Source organism: Muscardinus avellanarius (assembly GCF_963383645.1).
Source record: "Muscardinus avellanarius genome assembly, chromosome: X".
NCBI classification, from domain to species: domain Eukaryota; kingdom Metazoa; phylum Chordata; class Mammalia; order Rodentia; family Gliridae; genus Muscardinus; species Muscardinus avellanarius.
In genome coordinates, this window is record NC_137792.1 from 129,353,454 (window position 1) to 129,370,418 (window position 16,965).

General features: G+C 38.7%; 1 protein-coding gene across 3 annotated transcripts in view; it reads right to left on the minus strand.

Annotated features, from left to right (window-relative positions):
* Positions 1 to 16,965, minus strand: part of PCDH19 (protocadherin 19) — a gene marked incomplete at both ends in the record, with an annotated part of 101,314 nt that overhangs the window by 26,626 nt on the left and 57,723 nt on the right. For 2 of the 3 annotated variants that reach the window (XM_080718730.1, XM_080718729.1), the window contains 2 exons: positions 8,804 to 8,976; positions 16,625 to 16,683. In XM_080718730.1, coding sequence (XP_080574856.1) covers positions 8,804 to 8,976; positions 16,625 to 16,683 — 232 coding nt within the window. The remainder of the gene's footprint in view (positions 1 to 8,803; positions 8,977 to 16,624; positions 16,684 to 16,965) is intronic. The other variant, XM_080718731.1, reaches the window with a different exon arrangement.

Sequence of the window (16,965 nt, forward strand, 5' to 3'; positions counted from 1 at the left end):
CTGACTCTGGATTTGAATTTGCAAACTCATGCTTGGGACAGTACCTTGCTCCAATCAATTGACACTACCAAGTTTTTCCAGGTAATAAGAGCGGTGGATGCTTACAGATTTCTATTTGAAAAGGCAGCATCATAAGTTATGCTTTGATTCAGACCAGATTACACTTATACTTCTGTGCGACTTAGAGTCTAGATACTAAACCACAATTTAGAAACCTCAAGGGCTTAGCTGACTGGGGTAGGGGCGGAAAACTTGTTTGGGCCAGGGTGAAAGTCTTCATTTTAAACTAAGACAGAAAACTGAACAGTCTTGTGTGCAATTAAAGAGGAGATTACTAAAGCTAAAAAGAACTAAACTTACCGTAAGACAATGTCTATTATTTCAGATTTTACAGCTAGCGTGTTTGTTGTCTAAACTAGTGTGAAGACTAACGGATAACAGAGTGGAACTATTATTTCTGATTACCACAGATCCTTAAAGAAAGTGTCTTTCAAGAGGCCACCTCGATGTGACGATGTGAATTCAGCCCCAGAGTTCATTTTCTGATACACTCCTTTGTCCTCTTCTGGATTCAGTGCCTTTCACATTGTCCCTTCTCTACATCATCTTGCACACGTTTGCAACTACATAGTTGATCTCTGACCTGCTTATTTTTATGTAAAGTCCTGTGCTCACCATAAACCCTAAAATCACACAGCAACCTTTTCACGTTGTCACCTGCACACACATGTCTAGCCCCAAAGGATTTGCTCCCAAACAACTCTGGAGACTATGTCATTGATAATCCCTTTAGCCCTAACCAGAAAAAAATTATTTGTATTCTAGTTAGATAACAGAATGATTGTTCTCTGGGATTCCATTCTGCTCAGCTGCAAAAGAGTCTGTTTTGTCCATCCCTGGCTCTTTTTTTCTTGTGGTACTGGGGATTGAATCCAGGGGCATTCTACCTCTGACCTACACCCCCAGCCCTACTTTTTTTTCTTTATTTTGGAACAGGGTCTCAATAAGTTGCTGAGAGCCTCATTAAGAAGCTGAGGCTGGCCACGAACCACAATCCTCCTGGCTCAGCCTCCTTGTAATACTGAGATTACAAGCATGCACCACCAAGCTCAGGTCCACGTTGCATTTTCAAGTTTAAGATAGAAGTCTGCGGGCGTGGTGGCACAAGCTTGTAATCTCCGCACTTGGGAGGCAGAGACAGGAGGATCGCGCAGGTTCGAAGCCAGCCGCTGGCTTAGGAGACACTGTTTCCAAATAAAAAATGTAAAAACAGGTCTGGGAGTGTAGCCCGAAGGTATAAGGGCTTCCAGGAACCCCAGTACCACCAAAAAAAAAAAAAAAAGATAGAAGTCTAAGTCGGGCGTGGCACATGCTTGTAATTCCAGCATTTGGAAGGCTGAGACAGGAGGATCAAGGTTTGCAGACAGCCTTAGCTTCTACTTAGTGAGCCCCTTTGCAACTCTTGAGACCCTGTTTCAAAATTAAAAAAAAAATTAGGGGCTGGGGGTGTAGCTTGGAGGTAGAATGTCCCTGAGTTCTATCTCCAATACCACAAGAAAAGTCTAGATTACGATTACGTGAGACCTTTTCAAACACTGCCAGCAGAACCTATGTATAAACCCCTAAAAAGCAACTTTTCTAGTGGCCCTTTAGGAGCCAGCCCCAACCTATCCTGATCTGGTGCTTGGTGTTTTTTTTCTAGCCTGGAGTTTTACTGGGGCAAGTCTTGTGGAAAGAGAAACTGAAAAGGCAGCCATTATGGAAAAAGAGTGGATGTCTCAAATAAGCTTTCCCTGGCTAAAGTCTACTGACAAAGAACCATCTGGTGAGAACAGAGATTACCCTGGATGACAAAAGGCGTCTATAGTAAAAGAAGAAAGCCATCGCCTAGGGATTTTGCCCATGCAATTAAAAATGATGGACAATATTGGTAGTCTTTAAATTGCTTCTTAAACTATGACTGGACTCAATTCCTCATGTTTATTTGATAATAAACGGCTTAAGAGGAAAAAATCAGAAAAATACTCTATATGAAATGTCATGTTTAGATTCCTATTTTCCCGTCTTGATGAAGTTTATTTACTATTCTTAACCATCTTACGACAGGACAGAGCAAAAATAAGATTACATAGAAAGAAAGAAAGAAAATAATGACCATGATATTTCCATGGGCTTTTTGAGCAGACCTGAAATCCTCCACATCTGTTATCATCTTGGCAGTATCTCTGTTTGTCACGGCCTATCGAACTTGCCTTTTCATGAAGCAACCGGAAAACATTCGCCCAGCAAATCACCCATGCTGGGGCCTGGCTTCCACTATTCCTTCAACGGGATCCCGTTACACCAAAGTGTTTTTTAAATGCATTCGGTTTTCCAGCTCAAATATTCTTAATTAATTTCTTCACTGATCCTATGTCATCTATTCCATACAGGACCATTTGTGCTATTGGGCCATAAACTCCCAGAGAATGAAATTCTTAATTGTTCAGTGCGCTCCCTTTATGCCTCCATCCTTCAATGCATTCCAAGTGCTGAGAAACAGAAATTCTTAGTGTCAACTAGTCAGGAGAGCCCCCGGCATTTATTCTCTTGATAAAGAATGAATCTCTTACCAAAGTTAATGGTACTAGTAACTTTTAAAATAATCTCGAGTATGATCCCAAGTGGATCAGAAAAACATTTAGGTATACAATGCGTGCGCGCGTGCGCGCACACACACACACACCACAAAATAGCATTTCTATTTGAAAGCAGATAAACAGTTGGCACTAGTTTTCATGTCCTGCATGGAAAAATTGACATTGAGTTGTCCTAAAAGAATTCCCTAACCAAAAGGTCCATACCTACACATAATGCTAGTGAATACTTGCTAACAGCATAGATGTTTCCATTAGTTAAGAACAACTGTTTATTTCAGAGGCTGTCTTGTCAATAAAATGTAAATAATGCTTTTGGAAGAAATCCAATTACCTGGTGCAACCATATAATTGAAGTAAATAAAAGCGCCACCTGTCACCTCTCTTCCTATCTACCCAACTATTGCTGAGACTGAGAAAAGAGAAAGTTTGGGGGCATCAAAGGAAGAAGGGAATTGGACACACAGTACCCCTGAGTGCCTCTAAAACAGAAAAGTAACTGGGCATACCAAAGATTAAGCCTACCATTCTATGGTGAAATTAAGTGAAAATCAGCAGGAAATTCAAAATTAAAGTAAAAGGATTTTTAGAAATGCCTGCTAATATGATATTCAAATTAGAATATCCAGGAAGAAATTTCACTATATTTTTATTGAAAATAAAATCTTGCTTATGAGAGTCCTCTCATATATATTCTCTTTATTGGTATAATATTAACAAAGTTTTAATATACCCAAACTCTATTCTTAGGGCTTTTTTTAAAATCAGAATGAATTGTTTATCACTTAGGTCACCTTGGTTATCTCAATAAAACCCAGATAAGCTAAAGTAAAAAGATGATAACTTTCACAGTTAATGACAGCAGTAGTTGGTATAGCCCATCTCCAGACCCAGACACAGAGTGGGCCCTCAAAAACATGGTTGAATGAAAAAAGTATATCTGTAAATATATTTATGCTGCCTGGTATTAGGATACTGTTATACCTGAGACAGGATGGAAGAAGCTGAAAGTCACATCTGCACAGACACCGTGGACACATCCCAGTGTTCAAGTAATTAAACATTTCACTGGGTATATTTGCAAGGGGATGAAGACATTTTTAAAGGACTTTATATGAGCAAAACTGGGGAAGAAATAACCACATGAATTGCAAAACAGTATATCTAGCCTCAAAGATGCTAATTTAGGTCCAGGGGGATCTAATCAACCTCTTTGTTGAAGTAAAGATAAAACTTTTTGACAGCAAATGCTATTCTGATAAAATGGAATTTTCAATTACTATGTGAACATCTGGTCCACGCTCGCATTTCTGGAGCCCAGCAGCACACTGCTTTGCAATGTCACAAAAGATCCTCCACTGAGAACTCCCTATTTTGCCAAGAGATTAATTGAAATGAGTGTTTGGAAATTTAGTGAGGTGAGAGGTGAGTCTGGGGGATAGGTAAGAGGATAAAGAAGGGGATGTTTAGTCACTGAATCATGATTTCCCTAAAAGGCTAGAGAAATGAAATTACACATTGCTAGTGGAGTGTTGAAAGTGCAAACCTCTTAATCCACCTGTGGTTGAAACTCGGCTAAGGGTAGAATGCAGACTACAAAACATGCCTGGAGCTAATTTGTAATAGCAGTCGCATTAGGCACAAAATTCCTGCAATCCGTGTTTTACACAGCAAATATGTTGAATGATATTTAGATGATGAGATGGGTCAATGAACAACTGTGCTGAATTTAGGTGATGAAACCAGTAAATAAACACGTTGAGAACAATGCCGAGGCATCTACACAGAGGGCTGGGGATGTTGTTGAGTGGAAGAATGCCTGGCATGCGTGGGGCCATGAGTTCAATCCCAGCACCACAAGGAGAAGAACCTACACTTTCAGAAATAAAGCAATCATTATATTGCATTTGGATGTGAAAAGCAGATAAATGTTACTCCAAATTTCTGTAGATTGCTTCCATTTGGTATCAATTAGCACAGGAGGGAAACCAATTCAGTGTTGTAGTGAACTCCAAATTGGGTGCATATTAGAGCAATTAGAGTCATCATCGCTGCTGATGAATTTATAATCAATAATTAAAATCATAAGGAAAGAGACTGAGTGTGATTTGAAATGAATTAGTTGGGTTTGAGACTAGTGTTCAGCTCTACAATCTGATCCCCATAAACCCTAATTTCATGGGAGGATTACATATTTAAGTAAGCATAATGGAGCCAGGTGTGGTGGCACATGTGTGTCTGTAATCCCAGTAATTGGGAGGCTGAAACAAGAGGATCACGGGTTCAAGGCCAGCCTCAGCAATTTAGCAAGAACTTGTTTTAAAATTAAAAAAATAAAAATTATGAATATGACATGATTAACCTGGACAACCACTGGTGGGAGGGGGGAAGGGAAAATGGGGGTGGGGGGGAGAGGGCACCAAATATAGTTTAAGTGTATACTATTTATGTTCAATAAAAAATTGTTAAATAAAAAAGGGATGGTGGTGTAGCTTAGAGGTAGAATGCCTCTGAGTTCAATCCCCACTATGACAAAAAGAAAGTAAGCATAATAGGATAGCTATGCCATCACAAATGGCCATGCAAAGAAGCAAGGATGAGCCAGAAGTTTAGGAACTCCAGACCTGTTCAACTCAGAGCCCCGATAGGAAGAGATTCAAACCCAGTGATACTTGCAAGCATGCAACAGACCCAGGAGCCTCTGGCACCTCTAACCATTGTATCTGTCAATTGCTCTTCTTACCAATTCACCCACAGGGATTGGATAACATAAAAGTCATATCTCCACAGAAAAATGGTAAATTTAGCAAATAATTTCAGAGAGGGAAGGCATTGGTTAAGAGATTTGATTGTGACTCCCAAGCTCAAGACCACATCTCATCTCATCTGGAACAAAATCACATGGTAAACCTGCCAAAAATGACAACAATGACTTGTTCTCAATGTACTCTGAGAGTTCTGAAGAAAGAGCCTTCAAAATAGTACTGCATGCTAACTAAAAGCACAGGTTACAACTTGCTATCACCTACTTTTCTAGGGAACCACAAGAGACACAGAACTAAGGACAAACTGAGACGCACTAATTCATAGGCACAGTGGATGACAAATTTGTCAGGTAGCTGGTAACCACAAAATTCAGTTCAGCCAGTTCATCAGTCTACTGACCTGGTGTTTGACATGTTAAGAGAGATACCAGGATTGAAAATATGCCACAAAGAGGAGATTCCTATCATTCCCTCTGATCTCACTATGCTCCAGCTCACAAATGTGTTTGGTTGGGGTAATCAAAACTCAATCCAAACTTACCATTGACTACACTCTTGACTTTTGCCCTTTGAGTTCAAAAGTCTTTTACATAGTCTCCTTCCTTCATTGAATCTAGTGATTCTGAGATCCATTGGCTAGGAGGGCACTCAGAAAAGAGTTTCTAAAAACAAAGATATCTGGACATTTACATAAGCCATGAAGCACCCTTGTCATTCACAGTGAGTATTCTTCTGCTATGGTAAAGTTATACGAACAAATTCTGAAGAAATTGTTGGCAGTATAAGAAAACAAGACCCAAGTGTCTCTCAGAAAACAAGGATCAAATACAGTTTGTATCTTTTCCTCAAACACTGGCAACACAACACCAGATCAGTGAACAAACCATCCCTGCTACATGAGAAAATTAATGGGTGCATACAATTATCTTGATTTTGAAAATCTTGAGCTTCGCTGTCAATCATGTTTTCACATCTGTGCAAAGAAAGATACAGTACTAATATTCAAATCAGAAATGTCATAAAGAGAGTGACAGTCATGAAATCCGAAGTAAGCCAAACTCCCCAAAACCTTGGTATAAGGTAAACTCAACTGGGTGCAAGTTGCCCAACACTAGAGCAGTTCTTACAGAACCCAAACAAATAATAGTATTAAAATTAGCTTAAGAAATTCAAGATCAGACATGCATGGTGGATTAACCCAGTGACTGCCTTTCAACCAGTGTGTGTTAGGATAAAATGAGACACACTTATATAAATGCAGGCTCAAAAGAGTAAATATAATAACATGTTAATTGTTGGAATAGCAGCGATTTTTTGAGTTAATAATAATGAACCCAAGTAAACTGGCGCACAATCCATGTGGCAAGCTTGGAGTTGATTTGTGATGCACAATTAAGCATCATTACAAAAAGCTTCACAAGGAGAGAGCTATCACATGGTAGAGACTGAGATGTAAACAAGACCTGAATTCCCTTTGTACATAAACTTTAGTCATCCACTTGAAAAGAATTAACCCAAGAGTTGGTTAAAGGTTTATTCATTGATGGGATAATGGGAAAAAAAAGGAAAATACATGCATGTGAATTAAATACTGGGCAACAAAATGTAAAAGCATTGCCAAAATGGAATAGCAAAAGTGTGTGTGTGTGTGTGTGTGTGTGTGTGTGTGTGTGTTTGTGTGTGTGTCTGAAATCATCATGTTATATGTAGGAAAGTCTCAGGATACATTTCCTTTAGAATACTCTATTATTTAATCTACACAGTATATAATACATCCTGTTTGTAAGAGACACTTAGAAAATCTAGCTACAGTCCACTGATACTGTTTTCCTAGGGAAATGTGGCAAAAATTAAAACAGATGTTGTTCTAACCAGGCATAAAGTGAGAATCAATTATGACTATTTCCTTTCCTGAAGTCATTTTATTTTAGAGAGCATCTAACTCAAGCCCTTTCTGATATAAATGAAAAAGCATTTCTTTGAGACACACACAACTAGTAAATGGTACATATCTGTCTGCATCCTGTGACACAGGCTAATCTTTCGAGAATTAAATTGCCTCTGTTTCGGTTACATAAATGTTTAATTTTTTTTCATTCTCAGTCGTAGTAAGGTTTCCCAGAAAGTATATTATCTCTGCAGATGTCACCACTCACCAATTAGAGAAGGCAGCAGTGCACAATTGCTAGTGACCTCTCTATATTATAGACTTTGACATTGGGGTCTGCTAGGGAGGGAATGGATTAGACAATTTAATAGAATCGTCAGTGACTAATTTTTTCCATGGAAAACATTTTGTTTTGTGAATCATGCATTTTTTGGATTCATTTACAAAACCAAAACAAAAGCATTTAATGATGTTTACAGTGAAATGAAACAGCTGAAGACCAGCACATAATCACCATATTTTGTTTTCTTATCTTTAAGACTCCTAGCAGTAGGGCTTCCAGCTGAGCTTGAGCCTAGCTTCTCTCCAGACACAGCCAAGTATTCTGAAGCTTCACTGAGCCTAAACACCAAGTTGAATTCATACTTCTTAATTGAAAAGGACAGGCTGTTTGCATTGTATGTTTGCGTGAGTAAAATATTGAAAATGACATCTGTGCCCAAGTCCATCTGAACACTGCCTTAGCTGAACTCTATTAATGCTTTTATACGCTGGCTTCTGCCTAGCACAGTTTGAAATAGTGCCTCTTGTGGATGCACGTGTGGCAGAGTTCACAAAAATAGAACTTCCTTCATACAACATGAGGCTGCCGCTCCTGGCATGTGCTTTGAGGTGCTTTGCACAGTAGGAGAATGGTTAACGTTGACTCAGCTGCATCCTTTTCCTCTGGTATCCCCTATGGCAAATGGCAAATGGCAAATGTGGTAGCTAGAGGGCTTTGGCATTGCATCCCCATAGACACAATGGAAAATTGAGTATTTTCAACCCTCAGTGAAGAGTGCATAATCTGTGGTCAGAGAATAATCTCTCTGGGTAAAGCTAAACATAGGGAATAAAACCCACCCCTCTAGTCTCATTAGAGCTGTGTTCTATGCAAGTCGACTGATCAGCTGAATTTGTCTAAAAAGCAAAAGGTGTTTATTCTTGGAGAGAATGCATCTGCTTGTTTCCAGTGTGCTAAGTGCCATTATTATTGAAGAGAATGCATGCAATGTATATACGCAGTCATCTTGTTAAATGCCAACCCATTATATAATCCTAGGGGACCATTGAGGGAGGAAGAAATGATGTGACTAGATGTCGTGGCAGCTCAAAGCCCTGTAGATGCTGGTGCTGTGTGAGCTCAGCACACACTCAGTACGAATACACTCAATGCAGTAGAGTAGTACAATGTGACAGCAAATAGTGTGGGTTCTTTGGAGTCTGCTGTTGCTACTTACAATCAGCCTGCTTACCATGGTCAGGCATCTGAGATCCCATGGAGGTCACACTGGTGTTCAGCACATCGTTGACGGCAGTATCACAATACAGGCTCCTCTGAACATCATGCTCACTGTCAGTCTGGTCACTCTCCTCATGGCCACTATCCTTCAGGCTGTTGCCCTCCAGATCCTTGAAGGTAGAGCTGCTGGGTTAAAGGAAGAATGATCACTTACAACTGTAATAGATCTGATTTTTCATCTCTCTAAGCCAAGATGATGTCAGCTTTGAAATGAGGCCAAACAGTGGCTGGACTGGCCCACAGGGTAGGAATCATGGAAAGAGACATTTCTGTATCAAGATAATAGAATTGAACATTGCAGACAGGTTCCACGATCGGATGCTGATGCAGCTAATATTTCCATTCACTTCTTTTCAGTGCATCCCTACGTGCAAGGTAGACAAAGCTACAAGTCTAAAACAGTCACCTCTAAAAATTATTGTCATTTCCAGTGTCCTCAGTTCTTACACAAAGTAAAATAATAATAGCTAATGTCTACGTCAGGGATTACTATGTATGAGGCCATCTTTCAAGTGCTTGACATTAATTAACTTTAAAATTATCACAACAGAAAGGTGCTACTAATATTCCCTTTTATAGACATGATAACAAAGATGCATAGAAGTAGCTTGCCCAATGTCACACAGATGGGAAAACACATAGCACATCGAATACCAAATGAAGGTAGTCTAGTTCCACAGCCTAGAACATTAACCACTATGTATAATGCTTCTACTAGTCAACTGTAAAAAGTAGGGGCAGAAATTGAAGTAGTAAAATTACCATTGAAATGATTAACAGTATTGGAGAACTCAGATCAGTTTTCACTGGAAAAGGCACAGGAATAGATTAAAAGAAAAAAGAGGAGAAGAAAGAGCTGAGAAGAGGAGACACTTGGTGGATAGAAGATATAATAGCTAATTTTAAGTGGTTAATTTGACTGGGACACAGGAAGCCCAGGTGGTACATTTTTCTGGATGTGGTTGTAAGGGTGTTTCCAGAGAGATTACCATTTGAATTGTGGAACTCAGAAAAGCATATGTCTCTCCCCAGTGTAGGTGTGTATCATCGAATCCATCAAATGCCTGAAGAGAATAAAAAGGCAGAAGGTTGAATTTGCTCTGTGCCAAATTGCTTGAGCTAGAACATTAATCTTCTCCTGCACTCAGCGCTCATGGTTCTTAGATCTTCAGACACAGACTGGAATGTATACTACTGGGGCTCTGGTTTTCAGGCCTTCGAACGACATCACCAGATTTCCTGGTTCCCCAGCTTGCAGATGGAAGATTGCAGGATTTCTGATTTCTCAGCCTCCATAATTGCATGACCCAAAACCTTATAATAAATGTCTTCTATATAATAATATAGAAATGCCTATTGTTTCTCTTTCTCTGGAGAGCCTTAATACAGAAGACAAAATAAAAGTGAGAGCCAGACAGTAAGCATTAACTGAATATAGGTAGACTAAGAATATGGAAACTTTCAGCTCAAGAGTGTGTGGGTAAAACGTCCCTTGCCTTTACTGAAGCAATCCACCACACAATGCACTAAGCATGCTATCTAGTAACTCCACAGCATTTCTTAAAGAATGCAGTATACTCATGGAGGACCCACCTCAACTTACAATGCTTCCTATATCTTGCCTAAATGTGCAATTGTGCTACACCATGGTTGATAAGTTATGCGTGTGAAGTAACTAGTGGTGGTGAATGCATCCCCCAGTCAGTGAGATGGAAGCAAAGGCACGCTCAAGCAAGTGTGTTGCTGTCTCGGCAAGAGAGAGGGGCACACTTGTAAATGAGGACAGGCCCTCAAAGCCCTACTGTAGCTCTGCAGGGGGAGCCCTATGGAGACAGTGCTGCAAACTCATTTGATCTGCTCAAATTTGAACTTTCACAGATATGGCTCCCTGAGTCTTTAATAAGAACATCAGTCCTCTATATGATGGAGAGCTCTGGGGTGGACACAGTGGCTATACTGTCACTCTTCATACATGGTCAAGAAGAATCACAGGTGATTTAACATACAACCCACCTAGGTGCCAAGTGCTGACTGACCTGAATTTGAAAAGGAAGAGCTCAATAAGGCAGCAATAATTAGAAGAAAATTTAGATAAAGAGTAGGATGGAGTGAAACACTGACCTGTTAGCTAATGATTTTCATAAAGGATAACTGAGAATTAGCATCATAAAAACTAAAATCACTCAATAGGACTTCCAAATGATGTCGCACAGGTAACTCAGCCCTATGAACCCACCAGGATGCAGTTCTATTAAAAAATCATCCTACAGTTCTTTCACAACCAAGAAGACCAACTGGAGACGCATGATGTGTTTTATCATTTCTAACTTTCTAGAGTACCAATACGAATCCCATAGTTTAAATGGATTCAAATTTTGTATTTTAGAAAAAAACAGGCAGCTCCATTTTTATAACCAATATGGACTTTTCAAACTGTATCATCTAGTATCTGAAATATAATAAAAAGTCCCTAATACCCAACATGAAACTGTCACTTTAAGCCAGAAAATTCAACCCTAAATTGACTGCATTTTAGCAGAAGAGTTGCTAAAACTTGTTTGAGATACATAATGGTGAGGGATATAGTATAAGGGCAATGGAGTTAACTATCCCTTAGAGCAGGGCATCTTGACCTTGACACTCTTGACATTGTTGGCCACTTAATTCTTTGTTGAGGCTGTCCCATGCATTGCTAGATGTTTTGAGCAGCATCTCTGGTCTTCATCCATGAGATGCCAGTAGTGATCCCCCCATCCAAGAGTAATAATCACTTCATCTCCAGAGAGACATTGCCAAATCATCCCCAGTTGACAACAACCACTCCGAGTTCTTTAAATTCTATTCTTGTAACAAACTGTAGAAAAAAAAAGCACTGGACTTGGAGTCATTAGGTCAGGTGGCCATCTGTAATGTGCCATTCCATCTATGTGACCCTGGGCTTGATATTCAATATGCTTGAGTCTCATTTCTCTTGTGTATAGGATGTATTTGCTGAATTCTTCCACAAGACATTTTGAGGACCGGCACCTGAGGTACCAGAAACATACAGATATTCAATAAATGTTTTCTAAACATGATCATTATTCTGTATGCTAATGTCTTCATTGACATATAATTAAATATATATCCATGGTATTTCATAGGATTCATATAGAAAGTTTATATTTGAAGAAAAATTTCATGCTTTCTGTTAAAAATAGATACTGTCCATTATGTTATCTCTCCTAAAATTCAGGGACAGAAAAAATTGTTTCCATTACCAAATGTATCCTTACTTTATTAAATAATGAGATACACTTGCTTTGTCTTGGCTTCTCAAAACCTTCAAGATAAATGTAATGTTTAATTACACTGAGTGACCACCCTGAATGTCAGGGATCTCTATCTGGCATCTTTTCCTAATAGGTTTTAGATCCACTCTTTTAAAATTTGATCATCCACTTAAAATGCTTCTAAATGTTATAAATCACCTCAGAGATTTTTATCTTTAGGTAGAAAATGTAGAAATAATAAAACCCCGAAGGATTAACTCCTAGGATCTGAGGACCTGGTAGTGCGAGCATAAAAAACTGTACATGCTAAGAAAGAAAAGACAAAGGTATAACCATTACCCTCTCCCAAACCTGAGAATGGTTAACTCTTTTAAAGATCAGTTTTCAAACCATTGACAAACTAAGTACCACTGACTCTAATCTTGTAAGGGCATTTAGTGGCTTAATGAATGGATCTGTGTACGGCAGTTTAAGACCCAGTGAGCAAGATGCTGCAAATTGTAAAGCAGCCTGGTAAATGGCTACTCACCCCAAACAAATAACAATTTATGACAGGCATTAAAAATGCTGATTTCACTTGCTTTATTACTTGTGTATCTCTTGGGAGATGAAATACTTGTAAAACAACTTTTGTAGAACAATAAATTAGGGATACCTGTTTGTGATGGTATTGTAAATGCAAATGTTTCTATTACTGCTCTTGTAGCCAACAGATACTCTCAGAAACACCCAGAACAGGGCTCTGCACTCAACCAATGCTTGGTGAACAAACATTGCTCAAATTCTGACCTGTATCTACCCTTCAATATTATAATTCTTTTCCAAAAGACAGAAGAAAGAAAACAGGCCGTATCTTCACATTAGGTGACACCATGTACTCAAGAAAGGCCAACTGAGACTAAGGAGGGAATGAGAGTCAAAAGAGTTTTGAAACTGTGTTTAAAGAACCTAAGGAAGATTTTCATGTGTTTCTGGCCCACTTGTATCACTAACACCTTGATGACCTTTTAAAACTGGAGATTTTCTAGGTATGGAGCTAGAGAATGCATTTTAACAAGTCTCTCAGTTGATTCCAATGCACGTGAAAGTTCAGAAATCACTGACTTAAAGGGAAGTTTATTGCCAGCTTTGAATGGAAAATACTGAGGTTTCCTTCAACTTCTTCCTTCTAGTCATTCGATACACACCAAACACTTACTATATACAAAGCACCATACCAGATGCTACAAAACCCCAGGACAGTTTTGGAAAGCGCTGTGCATGGTTTAGATTCCAATGTTCATTTTCCTTTTCACACTGCTTCATCACCTTGTTCATTTCTTATTCTGTTTTCTTTGAGCTACAGCCTCATGCCCTGATTGATATTACTCCAAACGCACAGCAGGAGTGGACATCAGACAGCAGCACAGAAAGCAGGCAGAAGGAGAGAGTGGTGCAGTAGGGACAAAGTGCCACTGCTGGCTTTCTTTGCAAGGAAACAAACATAGCAGGGAGGAAATCCATCCAAAACAACTCCCAAACTGTCCTTTCTTGTTAATCTGGGACTCTCTCATAAGCCTCCTTGGGATACCTCCAGGTGGAAGGTGATGATCTGGAAGAGAAATACTACAGAGATATAATGCTAGATTTTTCAGTGCCAAAAAATACGGGGAATGTGCCATGTATCTTTGTTTTCCATTTCAGATCTACTCTTCACCCTTCTCAACCTCTATTCATGCCTATGAAAATCTCTTTGCTGTCTGGCTTTCTATTTGGGATTAGCTCATGGAGGGCACCAGCAGGAAATCAGAGGGCAAGAGGAAAGTGATGTTGTGGTATTGATTGTGTCTGCTCCCTCCTGCAGGGTCACTTCATGATGACTTTATCCTTCCACTGATCAGAAGTCACTATTACCCCATAGTCAATCTTCCCTCCATGCTCTCTTCTTCGTTGTGTCGGAGGTATTTTTGATTCCGCTGTTCTGGTACCAGAATACTGCAGTATTCCCTGCCCAGTCCTTTGCAAATTGTCTTATTATCAAGTCATCCTCATTTGAGTGTGTCAACTACTTCATATAAGAACCCTCATTGATTCAGGAGAGAATCAAAGGAGAAAAATGGTAGTTCAACTGAGTTAGATGGATGTGAATGAGAAAACAATGCCTGTACGTGAATGAGAATGGTCTGCAAAAAACAAAAGCCAAATATAATGGGTTAAGAAACATCCGTGGATGAGAAGAAATTGAATAGAGGATAGGAAAATAGATTTTAAAAAAGTTTTCAAAGTGGGCCTGAAATTGTACTGGCATTTTAAAAATCAGGGATTTGACAGTCAAATTAAAATTAATAATCCAGTTCAGAATTTCTTAGCCAGAAGCTTTTTCCATGCATAGAAATGGATCTTCAAGATGCTGCATACAGCAAAACCCCTTTTAAATATGGCTGTGAGCTATTTTAACACTTTACATGGTTTTACCACCTGATTTTAGTCACCATTCTCTTTTAGCATTTTATACTTAATAATGGTTACTCTTCAGAAAAAAGCACAGCAAACAACTTACTCTGTATCTTTACATGTATTATGCTTTGTATAAACTCAACTGACCCCATATGAATTTTACGATATTTCAAAGCCTTTGCAGTTCCACAACAGAAAAAAAAAAACGTGTGCATCCCTGAGCTTTTAAATTTTTCTTCTTAATCAAGGTTATCCCTAGTAAAAACTATCTTTGATTTCAGGAAACATCAGGAGACACTTTCACCAAGACTCCTGCTGTGGTGTGTGTGTGTGTGTGTGTGTGTGTGTGTGTGTGTGTGTGTGTGTGATATAATCAAAATCATAGGTTCCCAGTGAGTCCCAAGGTTTCTGTGGAAGTGCATGTATCCCAAAACCTAAATGTTTGAACATAGGTTCATCTTATAAGTCTGCTTTGTAAACTGAGAGCTGACCTAAGACATGAGGGTCCATAGGAGTCTTAGCCTTTTGCCAGGCTATGAAAATCCAAATCATGTTATCACTTTAACTTGGTCATAGAATCCCCAAGTACCCAGAACTCACTAGCTCAAGGAACCTGTAGGGATAAAGCAAGTCACTGTTTTTACTAGAAGTTAAAAAAGAAGCTTTGGAATATAGCAATCTTAAAGTAGAAAACAAGGCATATTTCTTTTGCAAAGCTATTCTAATCATTTCATGTAAAGAGGTTTTTCTCTTGCCCTAAAACGAATTAGTGAGATAATTTTGAATTTCTTGCCTTTTGCTGTATTCTTTCTGTAGGGTGAGAAAATATTCTAAATGGATTCTTCCCAGCCCCTGAGTAAAATTTTAATCTATTTTATGACTGGTGATACAGGGCTATCCATTTTCAGATGACTAATGATCATCACTTAAGGTCATAGGCTATCCTGGGCTAGTACAGATAAACCTAGCATGTTTTAGAATTACCTTAGCATCATAAATTAAATTAGATATAAATTCAAGTTACTTGCACAACAAGCTAGTTTATTCCTCGAATCCTTATGGCTCCAGTAATAGAAATTCATGGGATTTGAGCCCGTAAATAATAAAAAATTTTTTCAGGTCTTCTCTACTGCAGTTCAAAAATACCCTTCTTGCCTCTCTATTTCATTTCCATTTTTTAACAAACATACTCAGTGTTCAATTTTAGCTGCAGAATAATCACTGAGCCAGTCAAGAAGCTATTTACATGAAACAGAAATGAAGGCATCATCTGAATTGTCAGTACTGAGTTTTTTGGTTCAAGAAGCTATCTCCTTTGCTTAATTCTCCCTCCTCAGAGGTTTTTCTTAACACCCTGTCTATCCCCATCTCCCAGAGGATGTCAAATCACCCTGCACCAACCAGGTAGAACCTTCATTGTCAGTATTCATCTCTGGACACTATACACTGTAGCTTCAAGAATAACTAATCATACAAATATCAACTTTGAATATTTCATTGGAAGCACTTCAAAATATATCGACAAGTAGTGAATTGGGGAAATTTCTTTTCCTCTCTTACCTCAAAATACTATATAGAGTTAATTCATCAGTCATTAAAATATACTTTAAATATTTCAAAGATGTCCAAATGCCAATCTCAGAACTCTATGGAAGTTCCATATGAGAAAAAATGTTAAGGCCTCCCTTTATTTAAAGTCAATAGCACCCTGATTTTTATATGAACATGATTTTGAAAATTTTCTAATATTTTCTACTAAATATGTTCTTCTAAATCATCAACAAAACTATATTTTAATATAACCCAAAGTTTAGTTTTAGTTGTGAATACTTAGGCATTTTGATGGACAGCTATATAATAAAATACCAAGAGTACCTTTGAGGATGGAATTACTGCTGATATTTATTTACTTCTTCTCTTTTTTGAATTTTCCAAACTGTCCATAATAAACATATAGGCATTCATCTTAAAATCCCAAAGAGCACTGCTTTATAAAAAACTTAACCAGTTTTTTCTTTGCATTAAATCAAGGTTAGGAGTAGAAACAGGCAGGCAAATTGGCATACCTTTTGATTAAATGGGCTCGGCTGTTCACGTAGTTGGAGTCAAAAGAATAGTTTTCAGTCTGCAAAAAGAAAGGAGATTTAAAAGGTTATACAGGTGATTCATAAGAGTAGTCCAAGTGCCCTACTTAAAAGGATATTTTTTATACTGGCAAGAAGCAATGAATGAATGGGAAACCCAGGCTGTACTGGGGCAGCAGCAGCCTGAGAGGTGCCTTCCGTGGGTCACAGAGGGGCTCTGTACAGGCAGAAGCTCACCCCTGCAGACCTGGGCGGACTAAGAGCACACATTTCCTAGAATATAGCTGGCTACTGACCATGCAACTACTTACAGAGAAGAGACA